The sequence below is a fragment of the Megalopta genalis genome, chromosome 12 (genome assembly GCF_051020955.1).
Source record: "Megalopta genalis isolate 19385.01 chromosome 12, iyMegGena1_principal, whole genome shotgun sequence".
Lineage (NCBI taxonomy): Eukaryota > Metazoa > Arthropoda > Insecta > Hymenoptera > Halictidae > Megalopta > Megalopta genalis.
In genome coordinates, this window is record NC_135024.1 from 2,849,910 (window position 1) to 2,871,922 (window position 22,013).

At 36.3% G+C, this 22,013-nt stretch overlaps 1 protein-coding gene and 1 long non-coding RNA gene across 4 annotated transcripts in view; one reads left to right on the plus strand and one right to left on the minus strand.

The window, feature by feature from the left end:
• LOC117228888 (uncharacterized) overlaps window positions 1-22,013 on the minus strand; it is a 157,670-nt gene that overhangs the window by 27,730 nt on the left and 107,927 nt on the right. For both annotated transcript variants that reach the window (XM_033484960.2, XM_076525675.1), the window contains one exon: window positions 10,430-11,290. In XM_033484960.2, the coding sequence (XP_033340851.2) occupies window positions 10,430-11,290 (861 nt within the window). The remainder of the gene's footprint in view (window positions 1-10,429; window positions 11,291-22,013) is intronic.
• The window catches only part of LOC117228898 (uncharacterized), a 41,756-nt gene continuing 24,111 nt past the window's right edge, over window positions 4,369-22,013 (plus strand). For both annotated transcript variants that reach the window (XR_013034585.1, XR_004492397.2), the window contains exon 1: window positions 4,369-4,882. This is a non-coding gene — a long non-coding RNA (uncharacterized LOC117228898). The remainder of the gene's footprint in view (window positions 4,883-22,013) is intronic.

Below are 22,013 nucleotides of genomic sequence, written 5' to 3' on the forward strand. Positions count from 1 at the left end.
ATATTGTTTATTTTTTAATAGTGTTAGGACACAATGTCCGAATCTCTTAAAATTATTATTATGTATGACAGAGCATAAAATTATGTGACTATTCCACACCATTGTCTACATTTGTGAAAAATTCAAGATTCAAACGAATAGCATACTATAAAACATCATTACATAATTAACTGATTTGCGAATGTTGTTCTGTTACCGGAAAATACAGTTAACGCGTATGTCAAAATGACAGATAGCTAGAAAGTTTTTTTCAGACCATAACAGATTAAATATTCGCTCCAACATTTGCACTGACACGCAAATAATTGATAATTTCTACACGATAATAATGTACACGAAGTCCAACACAATTACGTATAATTATTAAAATAAGAATAATGTAATCAACATACGTCAAAAGATCTCCCAGACCCCATGGATCAGATGAAACACAACTTGAACGTGCCACTATATATTTATTTCTTCCAGAAACAATCACGCGTACTGCGAAATTCATTATTAGATCGCACGCGATCTTCGGTATACATCGAGTTGTACGATATAATTTCGGAATTGAGCGATTTCGCAAACGTCGCACCGCAACTGCGTAACATGGATACCTGCATACTCTGCACACGTCTGACGTGCGTAGGATGTGTCGTCAGTGGGGCGAAACTTTTTCTAGAAACCGTTTTAGAAACATACGTCATTTGCCGAATGAAGGCCCAGCGTTCGAAAATCGATGAAAACGCATAGATCGGGCGAACACAGAATTACGGTGCGACATAGAAATCCAAACCATCTAAAATCCTATTTTCGACGCACTTGCGCCTCGTGAAAGAGAGAATGAAAGAAAGAAAGAAAGAAAGAAAGATTCAGAGGACGAGCCGAATACCGCATTGGCGAGACGTCAGCGCCAAATCATTCGAATTCGTTTCCAAGAAATGCAGCCAAGCCCGTAACGAAGTCAGAGCCTCTCGCGAGACAAATACGAAAACTTCGAACCACGATGGTTTTGCGAGGCAACTAACGTTGCGACAATTGACTGACGACTGTCGAGAGCGGTCCTTGGTCGTTCTTGGGAGCAACGGCTCTAAAATGCGCAATGGAATCTGCAGAATGACACGAAATCGGCCGGCGAACCGTCTACGCCGGCCGGCATCCGTTCCAAATTTAAATTCACCGCAGACCCGTTCATAGTGAACGTGATTAACGTACCTTGGAGAACGCTCTTTCGCTGGCACTGCCTGTTCTTCCCTCCCGAACGGATATTTTATACAGATTCCCTATCGATTACACGCCCCGGGAGAAGGTACTCTCAAACTTGTTCTCGGAATGCACAATTGTACAAATCCGAATGTGTACAACGCACCAACGAAAACACTTCAAGGAAGATCGAAGAAGACGCACATTCGCAATTGTCCGGGGCTCGAGTCCAACTGCCGGAACCCCCTTCCAGACAACCCAGGCGGCGTGCCGCACGATTGGCCGACGCCCGCAGAGACGAGCGCCAATCGGCACGCGTCGCAACTGCGTTTGCCAATCGTGCGCACTCACGACCCTTCGAGATGCTTCTGACCACTGGCGGCAAATTCGTACATGTGAGTGGCACGCAGCAACTATTACTGATAGTCTATACGATTTCTGCAAAACCATTTTGAAAGTTACTCTTGGATACATCTGTATATACGCTATAGAGACTATACGAGTACATTAGGAATATAAGAGATTTATTTGTAACGAAATATACGCCGCAACACATTGTTTTCACAGCATAATCTGGATTTTATTTGAAATTATTTGAATTTCTGCATATCTATAGAAAGATTACATGGATTTTAATAAATAAAATGGCACGTAGAAATATAATACCATATGTTATTGTTTATATTCTTGTATTTACAATTATATTTAGTTGTATCTGATGATTGATCTGTAAACTATTTATTAGGAAATACTTCTGCTGACAAAATAATTTTGTGTTATCTTTTACTACGTATACATTTCTGTCATTTTCTATAATTTCCTTCTTATTTTCCTTCGTTTCAGTATAGAAATAGTAATGAAAGGATGTATCTGAAATTATCATAGAATAATGTTAACATTCTAACCATGAAAGAAACACTACAAAAAATGTATAAAAAGTTTGAAGGGGATAAAATTGCACCAATAGAGAAATTGAATGTTATAATTGGAACTGATCTAACAGTACGTCGTATTCATGTGTAGCATATATTTTCTAAAGAGCTATGGCATTAGGTTACGATAAATTTAGGGATTTATGAGAGATGTACAATATATTTAAGCATAATTTTCTACAATAATTTAATATATAATTGTAACAAAAGTACTAAACAACTACAATAGTATATTCACTAATAATTATAGTACACTACTTCGATGAAGCTACGACAGAACAAATTGTAACTAATGTTTCGAATACTGTAACCTTAATAGTAGAAAATTTATAAGAGGAAATATTAACTATGTAAAGCTCTATCAAACACATACAATCTTAAATGATTATGCTTTAATAATCAATGGAGTAAGCAATACAATTAATATCCTAAAGTCTACATATAATTCAGACTCTTGGAACGCTGAGAACATTCATCGCTAAAAAACTCAATATCAAATCTTTAATACTAACATCTTTTATAATATATAGAACGATACTACAGAAATGATTTAGAGAAGCGTGTCATAAGCTAAGCGAAATCACTACAAGTGCGGATAACATGCTTACTAGCATGGTAAGCGATACAATGGTAATAAGATGGAATAAAATATCTAAACAGATTTTTCTATATAGGTCACACATTTCAAGTAAATGTTATAACATGTAGAGAATTCTTATCTTGTATTAAAAAACTAAGAAATGAAAACAAAGAGTGTCTTATAGAATAACTATAGAAGATCCAAATATCCTCAGAGAAATCTGCAATCTCTATAATACAAAGACTTTAATTAACAATGTATGACATGAATTATATCTATAAACAAATAACTATAGTATGATACTATGCAAGAGAAATTCAGAGAACTCTGAATAGGTAGATAACACAAGATCTATAAGTAAAGGCATTAAGAAGCATTAAAGTACATAACAGAAGCTCATGAAGAGGTACTGATAATATAATATGGTTACTGGTCAAGTCATACTTATGAAGAAATCGAAAATATATTTACCATGTCTATACAATTTGTCTCAAGACATCATGAAAGTTACATTCTCTGTTTACATTTTATGAAACAATGAAGATAACAAAAAAACTTTACTTAACTTTTAAGTCAATTAAAAATGATATTCAGGAAAAACTTTTGATATTCTAATTACTTATATTCACCACAAATACATTATGTTAGTCTGAACATTAGTCTAAAAACTCATTTACAAAAATACTTTTTTATTAGTCAATAAAATTGTTGTATTAAAAGCTACTGTTTGGTAATGTGAAAAACAAACTTTGTATAATTATTTTCCAATTCTAACTTTTGCAAAGTTTGTGTAGCATCGCTTTAAATTATTTAAATAATATAAAAAAAATATCTCGCTACATTGTTATATATTTTTAATTGATTTAAATATTGGGTATTAGAGTATTACAAAAACGTTTTTCATAGTTATATACCAAATAATTTATATAACATCTTACAAATTGTACTTACTAATCTGATCAATAAACGTGCAGATAGTCCCCAGCAATTGTGTATCTAACGTGTTAATATAAATAGAAATGAAGCAATCTGTTAAGTACAGTGATCTTAAAGATCGAGATATTATCTTGTCAATGAAATATGGACGTAATACTTGAGAAACTTTAAAACATCATCCATTTTTACGTATACAAGAACGAACCGGAAATAATGATTCATAGAAACAGGACTGATGTAATTTGCAGTCGGAACAATGTAATGGATGGATTTCATAACTACATAATAGTTTTTTTTCGAAATAAATCACCCTTCGTCACAAATAACATCCTGTTATATTAAAATTCATTTTTATTATACTATTTGTCAAAATTATATTTCGTGAACGTCATAATAATTTTTCTCCTATTTTAATAGGACTTTCGGTGAACGAAAGATAAAATGAACGATGACTTTTGTGCACATTTTAAACTGATCATTCTAGTGTCATTTGGGTAAGAATAATCAAACCAGAAATACTATAAAAAACGAACATCAGTGATTGGCAACATCTCTAATGATTAAACATGAAGAATCTTAATTAAAACCGACAAGGTTATGATTTTGCTGAGACAAGTATGACCGTCAGAACTCCCAGAATACTACAAAATGTAAAAAATATATCATCTCCCTCGACAGTATTCAAAGACTATAATAACTTCCAGAATTAGAGTCGGAGAATCATGAAAATATGGTTCTCGAATAAAAAGCATCGAAAACAAATGACTAACTGAGCTGGCTGTCGCTCGTCTTTTCAAGGTTTAACGAACGTTACGCTGCACATTTTCGGCGCTTTACTTTCTTGTGCCAGACTACGTTCTAGTTAAACTACGCTGAAAGACCATGATCTAATCTGGATGACTCATTCCTCGCACAATAAGTGCAACACAAGTGTATAGTTCTAGCGCCGTTGCCTCTTAGGCGGACCGTGGAGCCTAACCGGACTGGAATAGGAAAGAACATTCCAATAAATCGGCCAGAAAAGTTCGATGCAGAATAGGCACGAGAAGGGACAAGAAAGAGTGCGGTCTAGGAAGAAGGCTGGCAGATTTGCGAGGCGGATGACAATCAGTGCAGGAAGTGCAGTGACTGGCACGAGGTGGTGAAAGCCGAAGTGCAGCGGAAAGTGGGCCAGGTACCAGAACGATATAAAGAACGTGTAAGAGTTCGGACGTCCCACGTTTGACATCCATATTTATAAAGATAGCAGGTACATACATTATGTGTAGCAGCCTTTGTATCGGCAAATACGCCGAAACCGTTCGCGCCAAGCACAAAACGACATCGGCAATGCATCCCAGAGTCTCGGGGACCTTAAAACGCTTCTTCTACACCCGGTGGCAGCACCGAATACGGCGAAATCGACGTTGCGAGACGTCGAGATTTTTCGCGGACATTTTTCCGTTTCTCGTGCACGGTGCTAGAAACGATTGTCCGTGAACGTGCAACCAGAAATACTTTCATCCTTCTTTAAGAATATGTTTCAAGGCCGTGTCCCGGATTTAACGAGTTTCGATGTTTATTTTCGCGTTTCGAAGAGAAATGCTTCGACGGACAACTCGGATGCCGTCGGTCGGCCATCTTAAGTCGAGATACGAAATTTGGCGCTAATGGGGTATTCGAGTGACGCGGTAACAACCGTTTTAACGACACGCGTTCGCAATCATTCGTATTCCTTATTCGGCTGCGAAGAAAATAAAGTAATACTGTCGCTCGCTGCATTTAAACGAGCTAATCGCCGTCGCTGCGTTTACTTGTGCGCGTTCAAAATGGAGTGTACGACTGATTGTAGAATAAGAAAGTAGGATAGAAGAGAAGTTCATAGTATTCGGGGAACATTTTCGAAAAAATAACGTTCATCGTAGGATATCACACACACATAGAAGATTTACATAAAGTTTTTAAAAATTGTTTCAACTATAATACTTTCTTCAACCGATTCTATTCTGATGATAAACTATTTATAATTTGTGGACACGTTCCTTCAATACTTTTCAATAACAATTACACTTATTAGTAGACCGTAGATCTCCATTTAATTCCTTATTTTGTTTTGTTTGTTTCTATTAAAAGATTCGTCGTTACAAACCTATCCTAAGGACGCTATTCATTCTTAGCTATTCTTTACCGAAGTATTCATCTTTAATCCACAAAAGACATCTCCGTATTATAAAAATATTATCTATCAGAATAATATGATATATTTAAAAATATTCTTACACGAATGTTCATATTAAAATTGTTCAGAACTGTTGTCAGCCCATCGGTATTTTATCAGCGGAGACCAACGAAACCGTGGACTTGATTGCCACGTTGTATCCTCGAAAAAGTTCCCGGGTGTTGTACACGGTATTAATTTCACGCAGAATGTAATTTCGTCGCTGTACAAACGTTCTGCGCGGAGAAGTTTGGAGTAGAAGGATAAGAGGTGGCTAAACGCGTCGAGACAGTCGGTACTACAGGAGGGTAGAAGCTATTTCCGGTACTCCACGTGTGTGGGGAACAGAAGAAGAATGTGGAAATTCGAAAAAGTCACGCCGTCCAGGCTGTTTCGGGAGAGTCTATAATCATATCGTGAACGAACTTCTAAACTAATTTTAAAGGAACAAACTTCGTTCCCGATTAGAAGCATTTGTCCAGATATTACATGCAAGCGTTACGAAGTATTGTTTAATAAAAAAAAGGCTATTTCGTTGCCAAATCGTGACTTGTCCAGAAAATTTTTAGAAGATGTACTGAGTGATCTATCACATAATCCTATAATTTTTCAGTAATTTACATAAATTTAAAAATACGTAATCTCTAACTTTTTAAGAGGGTTCAAAATAGTACTTTTAAAGCAACGATATATAGTTTTCAAATATTCTTGCCATTTTATGGTAGAGCATGAAAATTATTTATTACATCGATCAATCTTATTGTTGTACCGAAGACGAATCATTGTCAAATTAACTGTCTAATATTCTCTGCTATATCGATTCCTTCCTTTCCTATAACTGTTCTTAAATATAGCTTCGACGATTACTAAACCGTTAGTCATCAAAAAGTCATAATCAGAAATAAAGTGTTATTCAACGACGATTTTCGTAATCGAAGCGAAGGCTCCGGGCGTACATTTTCGGATTGTTCGCGATCGGAGTGCAAGCACAGCACAGTTTCGTGCAACACCGGTCGAAAATATTCGACCGTATCGATTCTCCTTCCAACCGGTTCCTTCGAATCACCGTGATCCGACCTCTTGGCGCGAGCAAGCACGGTAATGCCACGGGATTTTATGGTGTTATCAGAAAATTAACTGGTTGCCTTACCCGCGAAATTTCAGATACAAGATACGGCTTTAATTCCCGGATCCTTGTTGCGTCCTCTTTTCGATTTTCGATAGTAGCACAGGGCCCTTCGTTGGTTTTTTTTCTTTTTACCTTATTCTGTATCGATGTTGCTGATTATACTCGATAACGATTTTTCGCGATGAAGCAACTTCAAAATAAATTGATCGCCAAGCAATGGCACGGCTAACACAGAAATCGAATAACGAGACTACTCGTTCCTTAAGTTTCGTTATAAATCGATATAAAAGAAAGACCGGTCACGCCGATATCGATGTCAATTTCTATTTCATTGAGCGTATAAAAGGTTTTAGTAAGTTTCAGTTTCAAATTGGTCGGACCTATGCTAATACTACATTAGTAATTCAAGGCTGATTATAGCGCCGAAAGCATTCGCATTTCTACCTGGAATGTACAATCGAGAAGGAGAGCATTCTTCTGGGACGAGAAAAGTAAAAAAAGAGAACGGGGGGGACTGTCTGTGAAAACCGTCATTTTCGACCTTCACATTTCTTGTATGTGCCGTAACTTCCTAGATAAAGCGTGATCTTAAGTTTTACATAGAGTAATAGAGACAAAATTAGTTATTTTATTATTACATTAAAAAATTGATTCATTAGAGAATTTTTTCGAATAAATTTTCTTTTTTGATGGAACGGTTTATTTGTTCGATGATTTTATATTCTATAGTATAACAATTTAATTCCGTTGCTAAACATCATTACGTCCTGTTCTAAATTCGCAAAATCTTTTAAGTTGAAAGATTGAGAAATTTGTTGCAATCGTTATCGTTACTGTAGCAATAAATATTATCCATTTTAACATGTTTTCAATTTTCAGCAGTTTCTCTGTTCAGTTCGTTTATATTTCTTTGTGAAATAGAAAAGCAACATCAATGTTTAATTTTATCTAATAAATGAATTACAATGAACGAATAATATTCATTAGTTGAGCATTCAGAATTTCCGTTTATTTCTCTCAAATATTCGGTAATCTACAGGTGTGTACGAAAACTTTTATGACAGACTGTCCGTTCGTGCCCAACCGTTACACTTTAGAAGAACAGGTAAGGATCTTATTTAAAATACGCGCCTATTGATCAGCCGATAGTTCTGCTATTGGTTCCGCAACGGTCATATTTGAATTCTAGTATGTTGCCTTTCGATTCCGATCTTTCTACACAACACGAAGACTAAAGAAAGGATATTTACCCCTTTATCTGTTGACACCGGATAGAGTGGATTAGCGATAAAGAAACGTTTCAGTGAAAAAACAGACGGAAATTAATCCTTGTAGCTAACAACACAGAGAACTCGCGTAAAGGCGGAACAGCAGGTTTTCTCGAGAAGAAACTTTTGGTGCGCAAGCGCGCGGAAGTAGTGGTCCGTGAATGTAGCTACAATATCACGCGACGTAGATAGGCGCGAAATTCAAACGTGTGCCATCGTACCGCTAATACAGACGAAATTTAAATTCATATAACAGCTTACACAATATTGATATGTGTCAATTAGATCGTTAAATACAAATTTCAAAATTCGAAGTCTATGTTTGTATAATATTTTTTGAGGCAAGGACGAAATTTAAAATTCGATTATTGCAGTTGTTACTCGTAGTAAAGAAGTTATACTACATATTTATATTACTATTTTTATAGGAACGTGGAAAATCTATCGCTCAATATATAAACTATTACCTATAGCATAAAATATTTATTATATTAAATAATTTAAATAATTAAATAATTTATTATGCAAGTAGCAAACATAAAGAGTTATTAACTAACCTTAAAAGCAAGATTTGGAAGATACATTACTTTAAAAATAAAACGAATTTAGAAGAAATCACTCAATCTATACATCTAGGGCCGTACATCGATGTTTATAGGCCCGAGGCACTTGTACCGAACTCGCCTTTTCTCACTATACCAAAATGTACAGCTAACTTATGCTATCGGACTTTTAGGGGTTTCTGTTTTCGTAAAGCCTACAATATTTTGGCACTAAAATCTTGTCATTAAAATTTATGCGTTTTTTATAGTTCTCTACTTTAACGTTTATACACTTGAAATACGCTTAATTATAAAGGAAGAACTGCCATAAAGCCTTACCGAGCATACAACCCGTACATTTTATTTCCCTTAGATTTGTTCAATGAACTAATAAAAACAATCTTCACAACTTTAGAAAAATATGATTCTACAAACTAGCAATAAGAAACACGTAGCACAGAATATATATCATGTCGATTCTTTTGACGAATGCTCCGGGCCACGGAAACATCATAAATTGTCTCTGATGGCAACGCTTGAGGGCAAATAGAAGAAGAAGATACTTGGATGGCGACAGAGAACCATCCTCTTGCAGAATGCCCTGTGTAAGCGTAATTTCGTTGCTCTCATGGAACCAGGCCAATGCCCTGTGTCTCCAAACCTCGCTCTCCCTCGGATTCGTCTTCCTCTCGATTGTACCATCAGCTAGGAGAAACTCTAGCCAATTGAATTTCCCCGACGTTAAAGAAAAAGCGAATCTCGAATGCCCGTCGGATAGTTAATACATATTTTCTGCCTGAGAAAAGCGACTGTTCGATAGGCTGGTCCTTTGCTATAGCGTTCAACAATTCTTTCTGAAGATTGCTTCGGTCTCAACCCCCTAACTTGTGACACTTGTGTGCGCAACAAACTAATACGTGCGATATTTACAAGCAAAGTTTAAAAGTTTCAGTGACTTCGTACCATTTTCAAACATAATTCTATTTTGTTATTTTAGAAATATTGTAAAACGATTCTGAATAAGAGGCAAAGTCACTGATGAGTAAGGCATTGTCTCTTAGCGAAAAACGTATCACAATATTTCTGAAACAAGGAAATACGGTATATGTAATACAGAGTTACAGTAATGTCTCTCTAATTGACGCCCAGATTGCGCACAAAAATGGACAATTTGGGAAGAGGAGATACGATTATTCGAGCCTTGCGGTTTACTTTTATGGTTATAAATTGCCCGCAATTATAAAAACAATCCGCAAGGCTCGAATAATCGTATCTCCTCTTCCCAAATTATCCAATTTAGTGGACAATCTGAGCGTCAGTAAGGGAGACATTACCGTGTCTCCGAAAACAGCATGAAATCATAAAAATTTCTAAACTTTTACTGCAACTCAGCCCGCGTCCTCGTCGTCCAATTGCTTCCAAATATCGCACGCATCATTTCGTCGCTGAACATACAAGCTCCGGGTGCCAAGACCAAAAAGTATGGAGAAACGGGGACCACCCTATTCGATCTCTGCTGCCGAAGTTGCTCAGTACCTCGAAAAATCGTACATCATGATAAAACCGTAAAAAGCGATCCTCCCGAGGAAGACCGTGCACCTGACGATCCATTTCGGCACGGATTTGTAGTATCGCGACAGAATTGTTGGTTGCCACTTACTGTTAGCTTGCGGCGAGGGCGGGGAGTCGTCGAAGTCAACGGAGCCCGGTTCGTTAACGTGATCTTGGGCCTCGTCGTCCGCTCTGTCCTCGTCGTTCTTCATCGGCATCTCCTCGTCGTCGACACTTTCTTCGATCTGTTCGCGAACCGCGTCGCGGAGGGCCGCGAAATTATCCTCGCGGATCAGTTCGGGTGTTACTTTCTGGACCGTTTGGGTCGCGCCGAATTCGCCGAAGACCTTGTCATTCTCATCGTCGTCGTCCTCGTCCTCCTCGTCGTCCTCGTCGTCCTCGTCCTCGTGCAGATTGTTCTCGGCATCCGGCTGGTACTTCGGATTGATCTCCGGCGCGTTGATGGCCACGTTGTCGAGGACGTTCGAGTCCTTGTCGCGGCGATCCTCGTCCGGGTTCGAGTCGTCGTCTTTGTAAAATTCGTAGGACAGATTCTTCACGGGCATGGTGGGCACGTCGTCGATCGCGTCGACGTCGGTCTCCGGGCCCAGGTCCGAATAGTCGTAGTCCGCGTCCCCGTTCTCGTGTTTCCCGTTGCTCGCCGCCAGGATGTCGTCGTCGCCGTGGTCACGCGGCTCCTGCGACAGCATCGTCTGCTTCAGGATGTTCGAGTTGATCGCGTTGTGCGCGTCGTCGATGTCCAGGAACAGCGGTTTGTCCTTCGAGTTCATTTTCTCTAGTATATCATGCACTCGCACGCTGTAGAACGGATTGTACAGACGGGTCTTCCGGGATCTGGCTGTGATCTCGCTGGCTGGGGATAACAAGACCACAACCAAGGTGATGTTGTCCTTCGAACCTGCGTGCTTGGCCCACTGCAGCAGGATGTGATGAGCGCGGTCCAGTCCGTCTGTAATTCAAACGACTCTTTTAGCTGGGGCACATTGGAACGCTATTAGATTTTAACCCTTCGAGTTAGACACATAGACATAACGACGACGTGGATGTATAATTTTTACATTCATTTATTATAGGAGAATTATGAATTTGCATGTAATTATGTAACAACGGAATTTATAAGTGAATAATTTATGAAACAAAATTTTATTTATTGAGAAAGGATGGTAGAGGAATTAATTGTGTATATGATGGGTAGACTGTGGATCTTTATGCAAAATAAAAGCTGCCTGCAATAATTGCAAAAGACTGAAATCAAATGTCTTCAGTGTACTATGCATATTTTACATACTCACTTTCGACACGAATACACAAAATCCTCGGTCCGATGACAACCAATTTTATGTAAAACGTTCGTTTTTCTAATTCATCGTTTAAGATTGTGTCTGAAATTGCTTGCAGAACTGATTGTACAATTAGGTAGTTCGGAAAGTAATTTCGTTTTGTAAGAGTGTAAAAGAAGCAATTGAATCAGTGTTTTGACAATAAAAAACAGGATTTCTACGAGCATCAAATTTCAAAGCTATCAGAAAAATGTCGAAATTTATAGAAATTTATAGATTACTAATATATAGATTACTGGTCTCTTATTTTCTCGCGGAAGAACGAAATTACTTTCTAGATAACTCAATATTGCACATAAAAATCGTTATCAAAATTGCATTCTACGACACGAAAAACCCATAAATTAGTTTATTTTATATTTAACACTTCGATGGCCGCGCCAAAAAGTTACGCGACATCGATTACTTTTTTAACATTCTTTGTTGAAGTTCAAATAAAAATAGAAGATCAATCAAGATAATTAAATGGTGTGAAAAATGGAGAAAATAATAGAGAGTAATGACTATATAAAAAAATAAGATTATAATAAATAGAAAGGGTACAAGTAAGAAATGAAGAAATAAGTGAGAAATTAGGGACGAAAAAGTACTCGTGAAAAAAAGTTATATATTTTACGAATAATACAAATAGAATAAATTTTCTTCACAATATAATTATGACGCATTCTTGAAGAAAAAAAAACCAGCGTCGAATCGATTTTTACAAATCGAAATATTTGCAAAGTCACGTGCAGGCGACAATGGCCGTCAAAGTGTTGAATAGTGTACGAATAACAACGATGTGTATTTTGCCCGCGTTTCGACGATTTTAGCGCACAGTGCGGCATTGCGTGTCACTTTGAGCGGCTGTACATATGTACATACGCACACAGTCAGAAAAGTGCACGCGGCTGAATGCGTGCCTCTGAATGCAAGTGCAATGACCTGTGAGCCACGTCTGCGTAAGTTCCAAGCCCACCCTCTCTTCCTTCCCCCATCGGATCTTTTTACTATTTTGCAGAGCGCGAAGTTCGTCTCGGGCCAGCCGATTTCGGTGGCTCGTTTGCGCCAGTGACTTCATTGCCACCCTCTCTCTTTTTGTCTCTCTCTCTCTCTCTCTCTCTCTCTCTCTCTCTCTCTCTCTCTCTCTCTCTCTCTAACCCCTAACATTAATTCTCCTTCGGTCTGCTTTTCCAACGTCGCGCCGCGCCCAACCCTCTTTTCTTCCTTTCGGGATCATTCCTACAGGGATTTGCTCGCTTTCTTTATTTTTCGCCGGCTCACTTTCAAAGTTATTTATAACCCGAACTCGTGTTTTGTGCGCACTCGGCGCCTAATGGTATTAAATACAGAAAGGGAGCGAGAGGCGTGTGCGTGTTACACGCTTATGACACGCGACGACGACTTTTGTTCGGCTGTACGTGGAAAGAGAAGGTTGCCGAAGCATTACGTTATTGTCACACGCCGCCAGTGATATGTTTCTTACGGTCACGGAAGTCTGCCGAGCTCTCTGATCAATTCCAAGGGAAAACAGATTTTATACACACGGTGGCCGGATTGACCGATCTTTTCGGATACAGTTGAACGTGTTCCGCAGATATTGTCTGTCACGCGTTTATCCGGAGTTATGGTATTAACTCTGCAAATAGCAAGGCACAGGAGACAAATATAAATATATTTCTTCTCTTAATAAATTCTTGATAAAATGACCATTTCTCTATGACTAGTATATACTCGTCGTACACAATTAAATGGTCGAGTAAATTTGAATATATCTAATACAATGTTTGTATTCTTTTACAATATTATGCTTCTTTGTTTTAAATGAAATTCGGTGTATAAACTTTCGGAAAGCTTCGCTACCATTTCTAATAATTATTTTTGTCGAAGAAAGTTTCTTTGGACACTCATTTTCGAACATTTTAATTGTTATCGTAGAAAATAAGACGATCTTTTCATCAATTTTTCTATTCGTTGCTACTCATGAATAATGTCGTTTTATCTTAGATTGCTATCACATAGTAATATATTAGCAATATATTACATTGCTATCACCATTAACTATCACACAATCCGCGTACTAATTCGGTCTACGTATCGACAAGTAATAATAACATCGTGAAAATAAAATCGTGAAAATTGCTATCACATAGTAATATATTAGCAATATATTACATTGCTATCACCATTAACTATCACACAATCCGCGTACTATTTCGGTCTATATATCGACAAGTGTAATAATCGCATCGTGAAAATGATCTGTACCGAATGTCAAGTGGAGGAATAAAATTGTGTACAAGCATCAGAGAACGACGTTACTTACGACGCAGCCTTAATGTAAAGCAAAGGGTTAAGGCGGCACGACCGAACGTGGCCGAACCCGATACTAAAATCACCACTCTCGGCAATCAATCTTCGCTTATACGCGACTCTCCGTGACTCGAATAATATTTACGAATTATCCGACATCCATCTGCTACTATAACATCCCCTCGGAACATAGTACACGATCAAATCGGTCGTAACGTGTAATCAGAATCAATTCGCGAGCGCAATTCCCATAACCCGGCGACTCGAAACGCAAGCGTCTCGAGATATATCGGCTGCGGACGAAGCATTCGTGTACAAGAAAGAAGATCGTTGAATTCCTGAAGGCCTGCAGCGGAACGATCGTTCATCAAATCTGTACGTCGGCCCTCGCATTTCTTCGCGAATGAGACGTACGTCGGAAACTTTCCTTTCTCGGGAACTCCGTAAGAATTCGATCCCCCGGGAAAACGCGAGCACCACCGCCCTTCGGCGTTCCACTCTGAATTTTATCGAACGGTCCGCGGACATCGCGACGAACAATTATCGAGAGATCTTTTTTAGTCATAAATTCTTTTTCCATTTTCCGCATCGACTGTACATAAGTAGACCGCGAATCTTTTGGCAAATTCTAATAATTTCTTTTACGCGCTCATACTTTGATATATATGTATACATATAAATATTATATTATATTGTTATATTATATTATTTTATATATTATATTATATTACATTATTATATGTAATATTTCTAATATTCTATTCAATTCTAATAATTTCTTTTACGCGCTCATACTTCGGTATATATGTATACTTATAAATATAATATTATTTATATTATATTATTATATTATATTGTTATATTATATTATTTTATATATTATATTATATTACATTATTATATGTAATATTTCTAATATTCTATTCAATTCTAATAATTTCTTTTACATGCTCATACTTCGGTATATATACATATAAATATTATATTATTATATTATATTATATTGTTATATTATATTATTATATTACATTATTATATATATTATTATATTACATTATTTATATATATATATAAATATTATATAAATAAATATATAAATAAATAAATAAATATAATCTTATCTCCCTTTCCCCAAATTGAAGAGTCAATTAAGAAGAATTTGTTGTACATTGGAAATAATAGAAAATACAATAGAAATATACAAATATATCACAAAAAATTGTTGATTCCATGTGAGACATGGTCGCACAATAATCGATAATTAATGGCAAGACTCTTTCATCCAGGTTTCGCAGAGCCCATTGAAAGATCTTGCGCCGCAAACGGTTTACACGAGACCCATTCACGGAAAAATGAGCGGTCGGAGGTTTTTGCAATAAATTCTCGACTAGAACGGGTAAAAGTTTCAACGACAGAGAGGAAGTTCTAACCTCACGGTGAAATATCGCCCCCTTCCTCGAGCAACGCACTTTACAGACGAGGATAGGTTAAATTACACGGAAATATTGGGTTACCTGCGCCACGATACTGCGACAACGGCTGAACAATAAACGGCTGTGTTAACGCCACATATGCAATTCCCTCTGTGCCGTGGAACTTTTGAATGGAGCTGCTAAAATATTGCCGAGGAGCCTCGGGCCACGAAAAGCAAACCGAACGACGATAGCGGAACGACGTCATACGAAATGCATAATGGCCAAACTGCGGATTTTATGGATCTTTCGCAAGAATGACGGCGTCGAGAAGGAAATTCGAAAAGACGCGACAAGAATTTGAGAATGTTTTTCTATCACGTGCAACTTATTGAAATGATTAAAAAGAGGAAAAACATTTTCGTCTGACTTACGGTTTCTTAGAAATCATCTTATAGACAATTTTTATTTTGCATAAAAATCCGCAGTCTAGTAATGACGTAATAATCTGCAGGCACGCGCGGAATGTGCTGGTATATTAAAACTTGCATTTCTTAATTTCACGCGGAAAACTGCGTCCGAGCCTACGAAAGTTTCCCAGCGCGTATTACGGAAAGTGTTGGTCACGCGTTGCGTTTTACAAATGAGTGATTTTCAATTGGTATGGATTTATAAGTGAAAGCGAAACATTTCTTTTTTATGTAACATGCAGCTTAATAGAAAAATTGAAGTGAAGGAGTTAAATGTTTCACGGTTTAAATCTTTCGTAAATTCGTGTATCGGTAAACCTAAATTCTTAATCGATTTCGCTTAAATTCTTAAATTCGTAAAATCTTATACTTTCGATAGATTTCAGGGTTAAATTTCAGGATTTTAGATTATGTCAGGTTAAAATACAAGTTTATATGGAAGGGCTAATTCAATTTGTAGAAAAATGAATATGATCTACAAAAAAAAATTGAGTTAGGGTGCAAAAAGGTGAATATGATTAACAAAGGGATGAGTTTGAAGTGCAAAAAGATGAATATAATGTTAGAAAAAGATGAATTTGCAGTGCAAAATCTGCATAACATAAATAATGTAATCTAAATGGCATTCACAAAATCACAAATATAATACAGAAAAAAAATTCATAATAATAATATAAGAATTAGATATATCTTCTATTACACTTTTTCATTTCAGTCATCGCTAAAATGATTACTGTAACAACTTTCTACATGCAGTGTACACGGTGTCCACGGAAATTCGTAGCCAGTTGTGAACAAAGTATTATCGATTGGGCCCCTGGAAAACGGGTGTGACAGACGGTTCTAGCACGCTTCCTATCGAACCGGATGGACATTCGACCGATCGATAACTAGCTCCCTCGCATTCGGATCACATAACTCTCAATTTGTTCTCCACGGAAGGCGAAATGCGATTTCGTATCGGTCACGAACCGAAACTCGCTGGGGGATGATTCCGTGTAGGGTGGAGCACTCCGTCCTGAGTTTATTCCGATAGATATCGCGTTCGATCCTCTCGTACCAATTGCCAGAACGTTGAACAAATTAAATTGTTGTCATATAACTTGACATCTCAATTTCAATTCGATCGAAATGCAGTAAACCAAATACAGTAAATTCTCCCTAATTGACGATCAGATTGTACACACAAATGGACAATTTGGGGCAGGAATATACGATTATATATACATATATATTTATTTGTATATATATATATATATATATATATATATATAATTTATATATATATATATATATATATATATATATTATAATATATATAATAAAATTATTATATATATTATATTATTTAATTATTATATATATAATAATTTCTTTGGCGTGCTCACACTTCGGTATATAAATAAATAAATAAATATATATATATTATATATATATATTATATAATATATATATATACCCCGAAGTGTGAGCACGCCAAAGAAATTATTAGAATTGTTGAAAGACAAAAAGAACACATTTGCACATAATTTCTATTTCTTACATTCGAGTTAGATAATTTTTTGCCGAAAGAAATTGATAATTGTCGATAATTCTTGATAATTGTTTGTCCAATAAAATTCCGAGTAGAACGCCGAAGGGTGGTTATTAATTATTATCAATCAATCTGGCAGTCGTTTCTATAAAAGCGAGATCTCAAAAACTCCGCTTCCCAGATTGTCCATTTCTGTGTAATCTGAGCGTCAATAGAGGAGAATTTACTGTGCTCGAATCTTACGAAATTTCTGAGATTTCTGAGATTGTTTGCACGGCGGTCGATGCACGATCGAACCGAACAACTTTTGAACAGCACTGTATACGTTATTATCTAGCATTTCCGATGGGGAGAGGCTGACACTACTAGCCCCAACAGATAGTGACTCATAATTTGTCAGGCTGCACAGAGGATACGAATTTCGGCCCCCGACACGGAAGTTTTCGCACGGTGAGCAACGATTCCCGGAATGACGGTGCAACGAAAGTTTCGCTAATCCTGCTAATAATGCGGAGGGGGCTGGTTAATCCGGCTGCTAAGCGAGCAACATTTCTCAAAGTTCTTCGACAGTATACAGAACTGTGCAATCTACGCGTGCAGCCTATTCTCAGCTGCGGACAATGTCTACTGCAACAATGTCACCGAATGTCCCACGGCGAAGGAAGTCCGCGAACTTTTCCAATGCGCCAAGCACACGTTACGTCTTCGTAATATTTCTCAAAATTCCCCGATCGCTTGCGTAACTATGCAGCTGCGCATGCAAACTATTCGCAACTGCGACGACGTGGGTGAATGTCCCCACGGCGATGGAAGTTCGTGAGGTTTTTTCGGTGGTATTATTAACCCCGTTGCACTCGAAGCTATTTTAACTTGCAAATATAAAATCATTTTTCTCACTTATAGTATTTTTTATTAGTATTATTTATTGAAATTGATTCTTGGGACTCACACAATAGTTACACTCTTAACAATTTTTTAAATCGAAACTTTGTTAATATAAAAATTATCTTGAAACGTGATGTAACAAATTTTAGTGGTGCCTCTGAGTCACTATTCGAGTGCAAAGGGTTAATTCTGTAAAGGAGATCGTGATTCGATCTTCGCAGATCATTTATATTTCATATCGTATCTTTCCAAATTATTCATTTTTGTGTGCGAGGGTCAGTTACGGAAAATTTTTTGTATTTCTAATATTTTCTGTTATTTTTAATATAGAAATATTGTATCGTAATCGACAAAATATCAATAAAACAAATAAAAAATCATAATTGTAAATTTCTATATTATTATTCTATATTATTCTATTATATAATATAATAGAATTATATTATATAGGCATATATTTATTATTTATTATATTATATAGCACGTTAGAGAAATTATTAGATAAAATAGAAATTTATAATTATGATTTATAATATTTTATCGATATTTCACCGAAGTGTGAGCACGTTAGAGAAATTATAAAAATTGTTATATTAAGAAGAAACCCATTTTCATTTCATTTCTATTTCTTATATTCGAGTTAAATAATTTTTTGCCGAAAGATCCGCGGTCTGCTTATTAATATTAATGTCGAAAATGGAAGAAAAATTTATGACAAATCCTAGAAGAGATCTCTTGAAAATTCCGAGTAGAACACCGAAGGACAGTATCAATCATTATCAATCAATTTGGCAATCGGTAACTATAGAAACGAGCCTCGAGGCTCGAACAATCGTATCTCCTCTCCCCAAATTGTCCATTCTTGTGCACAATCTGAGCGTCAATTGGTGAGAATTTACTGTACTTTTGTTCTCGCAAATGCCCCGCCGCGCTGCGTCTGGTTCGTTTCTTTCATGGAGTCCGAATACACGCGATACAAGAGTTGTATCAACGAGAAAATGACCTTCGCCGTAGCATAATTGAGAGAATTTATGAATTCCCGACGAAAGCGGGCCAGTCCGTTCGCGATCTTGTGAAAAACCTATTGCCGGGAGATTCCCGCCGTCTTAGAACTGTTACTGTATCTGAGCGATATGAATTATGGAGGTGGTGCGCGCATAAATTGAGGCCTGCTCGCGGAACGATCGTTGAACTAATGCTCATCGGCCTTGACGATCGGTGTTAGGTGCTGCTGTTTCGCGATTTTTCTACGAAAAATTTCTGTTGACCGCGGTAAACTGTTGCACGGCCGTCGTTCTCCTGTCGCGCGTTTCTTCGTCCACTCGCGGGCCAAACTCGGGCCATTATGCTATATATATAAATTCTACGAGTATTTCGAATAAAATTTTATTTTCTTTATTTTTATTTTCTTAAATAAACGAAAATTCCGAGAAAATTATATTATACATAATAATAATAATAATAATATACAATATAATATATGTATAATAATATAATATATAACATAATATATAATATAATATATAATAATATATTATAATATAATAATATAATATTATATAATAATTATATAATATTAAAATATAATATATAATAATATATTATAATATAATAATATAATATTATATAATAATTATATAATATTAAAATATAATAAATAATAATATATTATTATATAAATATTTTTCTTTATATTGTTACATTTCAGTAAATATTTCGAATGTATTCTCCGAATATTTACCGAACAATGTAACGAAAAAGAGTCAGGACGCCTTTTTTCCAGAATTTTCGTTCATTTGATAAATTTCGAATAAAATTTTCCTCGAAATAATCGGAAAGTATAATCGTAATGTTTCTCGAATAAAATTTGATAGCAAGAATTCGTTCGAACAACGACTCTGTCTCGAGCTTGGAATACGAAACGATTCGATCGAAGGATTTTAATCCCGATGATTAATCGCAATACCGGTGGGCCACCGTTATAGATAATTGTACACGTCATCCGATACAAATTGAAATTCGATCCGTATTTAACTGGCCGTGTATCACTACAATGGATATTATATTACACGCTAATTGATCCTTGTTCACCGCTCGGATTTTGTGAATTAATTTCCGTCGAAGTTGATATTCAATTAAGGCTCGATCGCTATCTCTTTGAGAACATTTCCATAGCGACGAAAAATCCCGAGGCAAATGAATCTCCTCCGCGTTCTCGTATTACGTTCGTGCGAAATGTCGTAGGTTCAATCTCATTTTCTCCGTTGGCTCGGAACGCGAACGTTTTAATTGGATTCGCAGTCGTATTGTTGCAAATAAATATTTCCGAGCATTGTACAGATTGCATTCGGATGTTGCAAATGAAATTGCGACCAAGTGAAATTCCATCGGGGCAAAAGATTTATCTTCGTTATAAAATATATGAATTGTCAGTGCCGGAGAGTAATTTGCACAGTTTTATAATGGGAAAAGTACAAACGAGGAAGAATAAATGATTTAATTATGTATGTCTCAACCTTTTGTCTTTATTTGTGAAACTGAACGCCCAACGAGAATTCGTAAAACAATTTCTGTAGCGATAATTATAACGCGGAATTTTATGCAAAATAAAAATTGCCTGTTTCGATCCCCCCTACGTAAGAAAAGTTTAATAAAAATATATTCTTTCTTTCAATAGTCTCGATAAATTGAAAATAGCGTGATCTTTGAATTTGTTGCTACGAATACATAACATCCGCAGTCTGGCGATGATTAACTATTATTTATAGTTAAACGATACTTTCCTTATTTACTGAACCAAATTTTTGTAGCTATTTTTAAGCTCGCGATCTGATGCAACCTTCGAGTATAATTAGACCGCGAAGTAAAGAAAAAAATTCCAATCTGCTGAGCGAGAATGCAGGTTGCCGAAATCACAGTGGCCTATAAGCTTATATTAAGCCTTTTGGGACGTTCTTATGAATCAGCCGATTTATTTTGGTAATACTCGAGGCGATACCAGGCGCCACCGAACAATGTTCCGTTGTTATAGCATCTGCATACCGGGTGTACTTGAAAGTAGCGGAGAAACGAAAATCCAACGATCTCTTTCGTTTTCATTGAACACATAAATCTCAGCGACGTTCAAATTGCGAATATATACCAATTACTAACATTTAATAATATTATAAACTTCGCACTTGTTCTTCTTGATATTTGACAAAGGAATTTATAATTTGTCACCTTCGCATTTGTAACAGTTAGGTGTATCGAATTCAACGAAACGTGCATCTTGAGCGCACTGAAAATATTACATTTTCAATCTACGTTATAATCACATACGAACAAAGTTGAAAAATAAAGTAAAATAATTATTAACCAGAGACGCGATATTTGACGAATGTGTAACCTATAAAGCTTGAATTTATTTATCAGGAATAATTTATTTATCAGGAACGCGACACTGAAGATTGAATCTTATAAAGTTTAAAAGTAAAATTTAATAAACTATAAAACTTGAAAGCAAAGTTTACTATAAACAATATTAGTAAAAGGTAACCAATGTTTCCATTTCAGCGACGTTCAAATTGCGAATATATACCAATTTCTAATATTTAATAATATTATAAACTTCGCACTTTTTCGTCTTGATATTTTAGAAACGAACTTATAATTTGTCACCTTCGTATTTGTAACAGTTAGGTGTATCGAATTCAACGAAACGTGCATCTTGAGCGCACTGAAAATATTAAATTTTCAA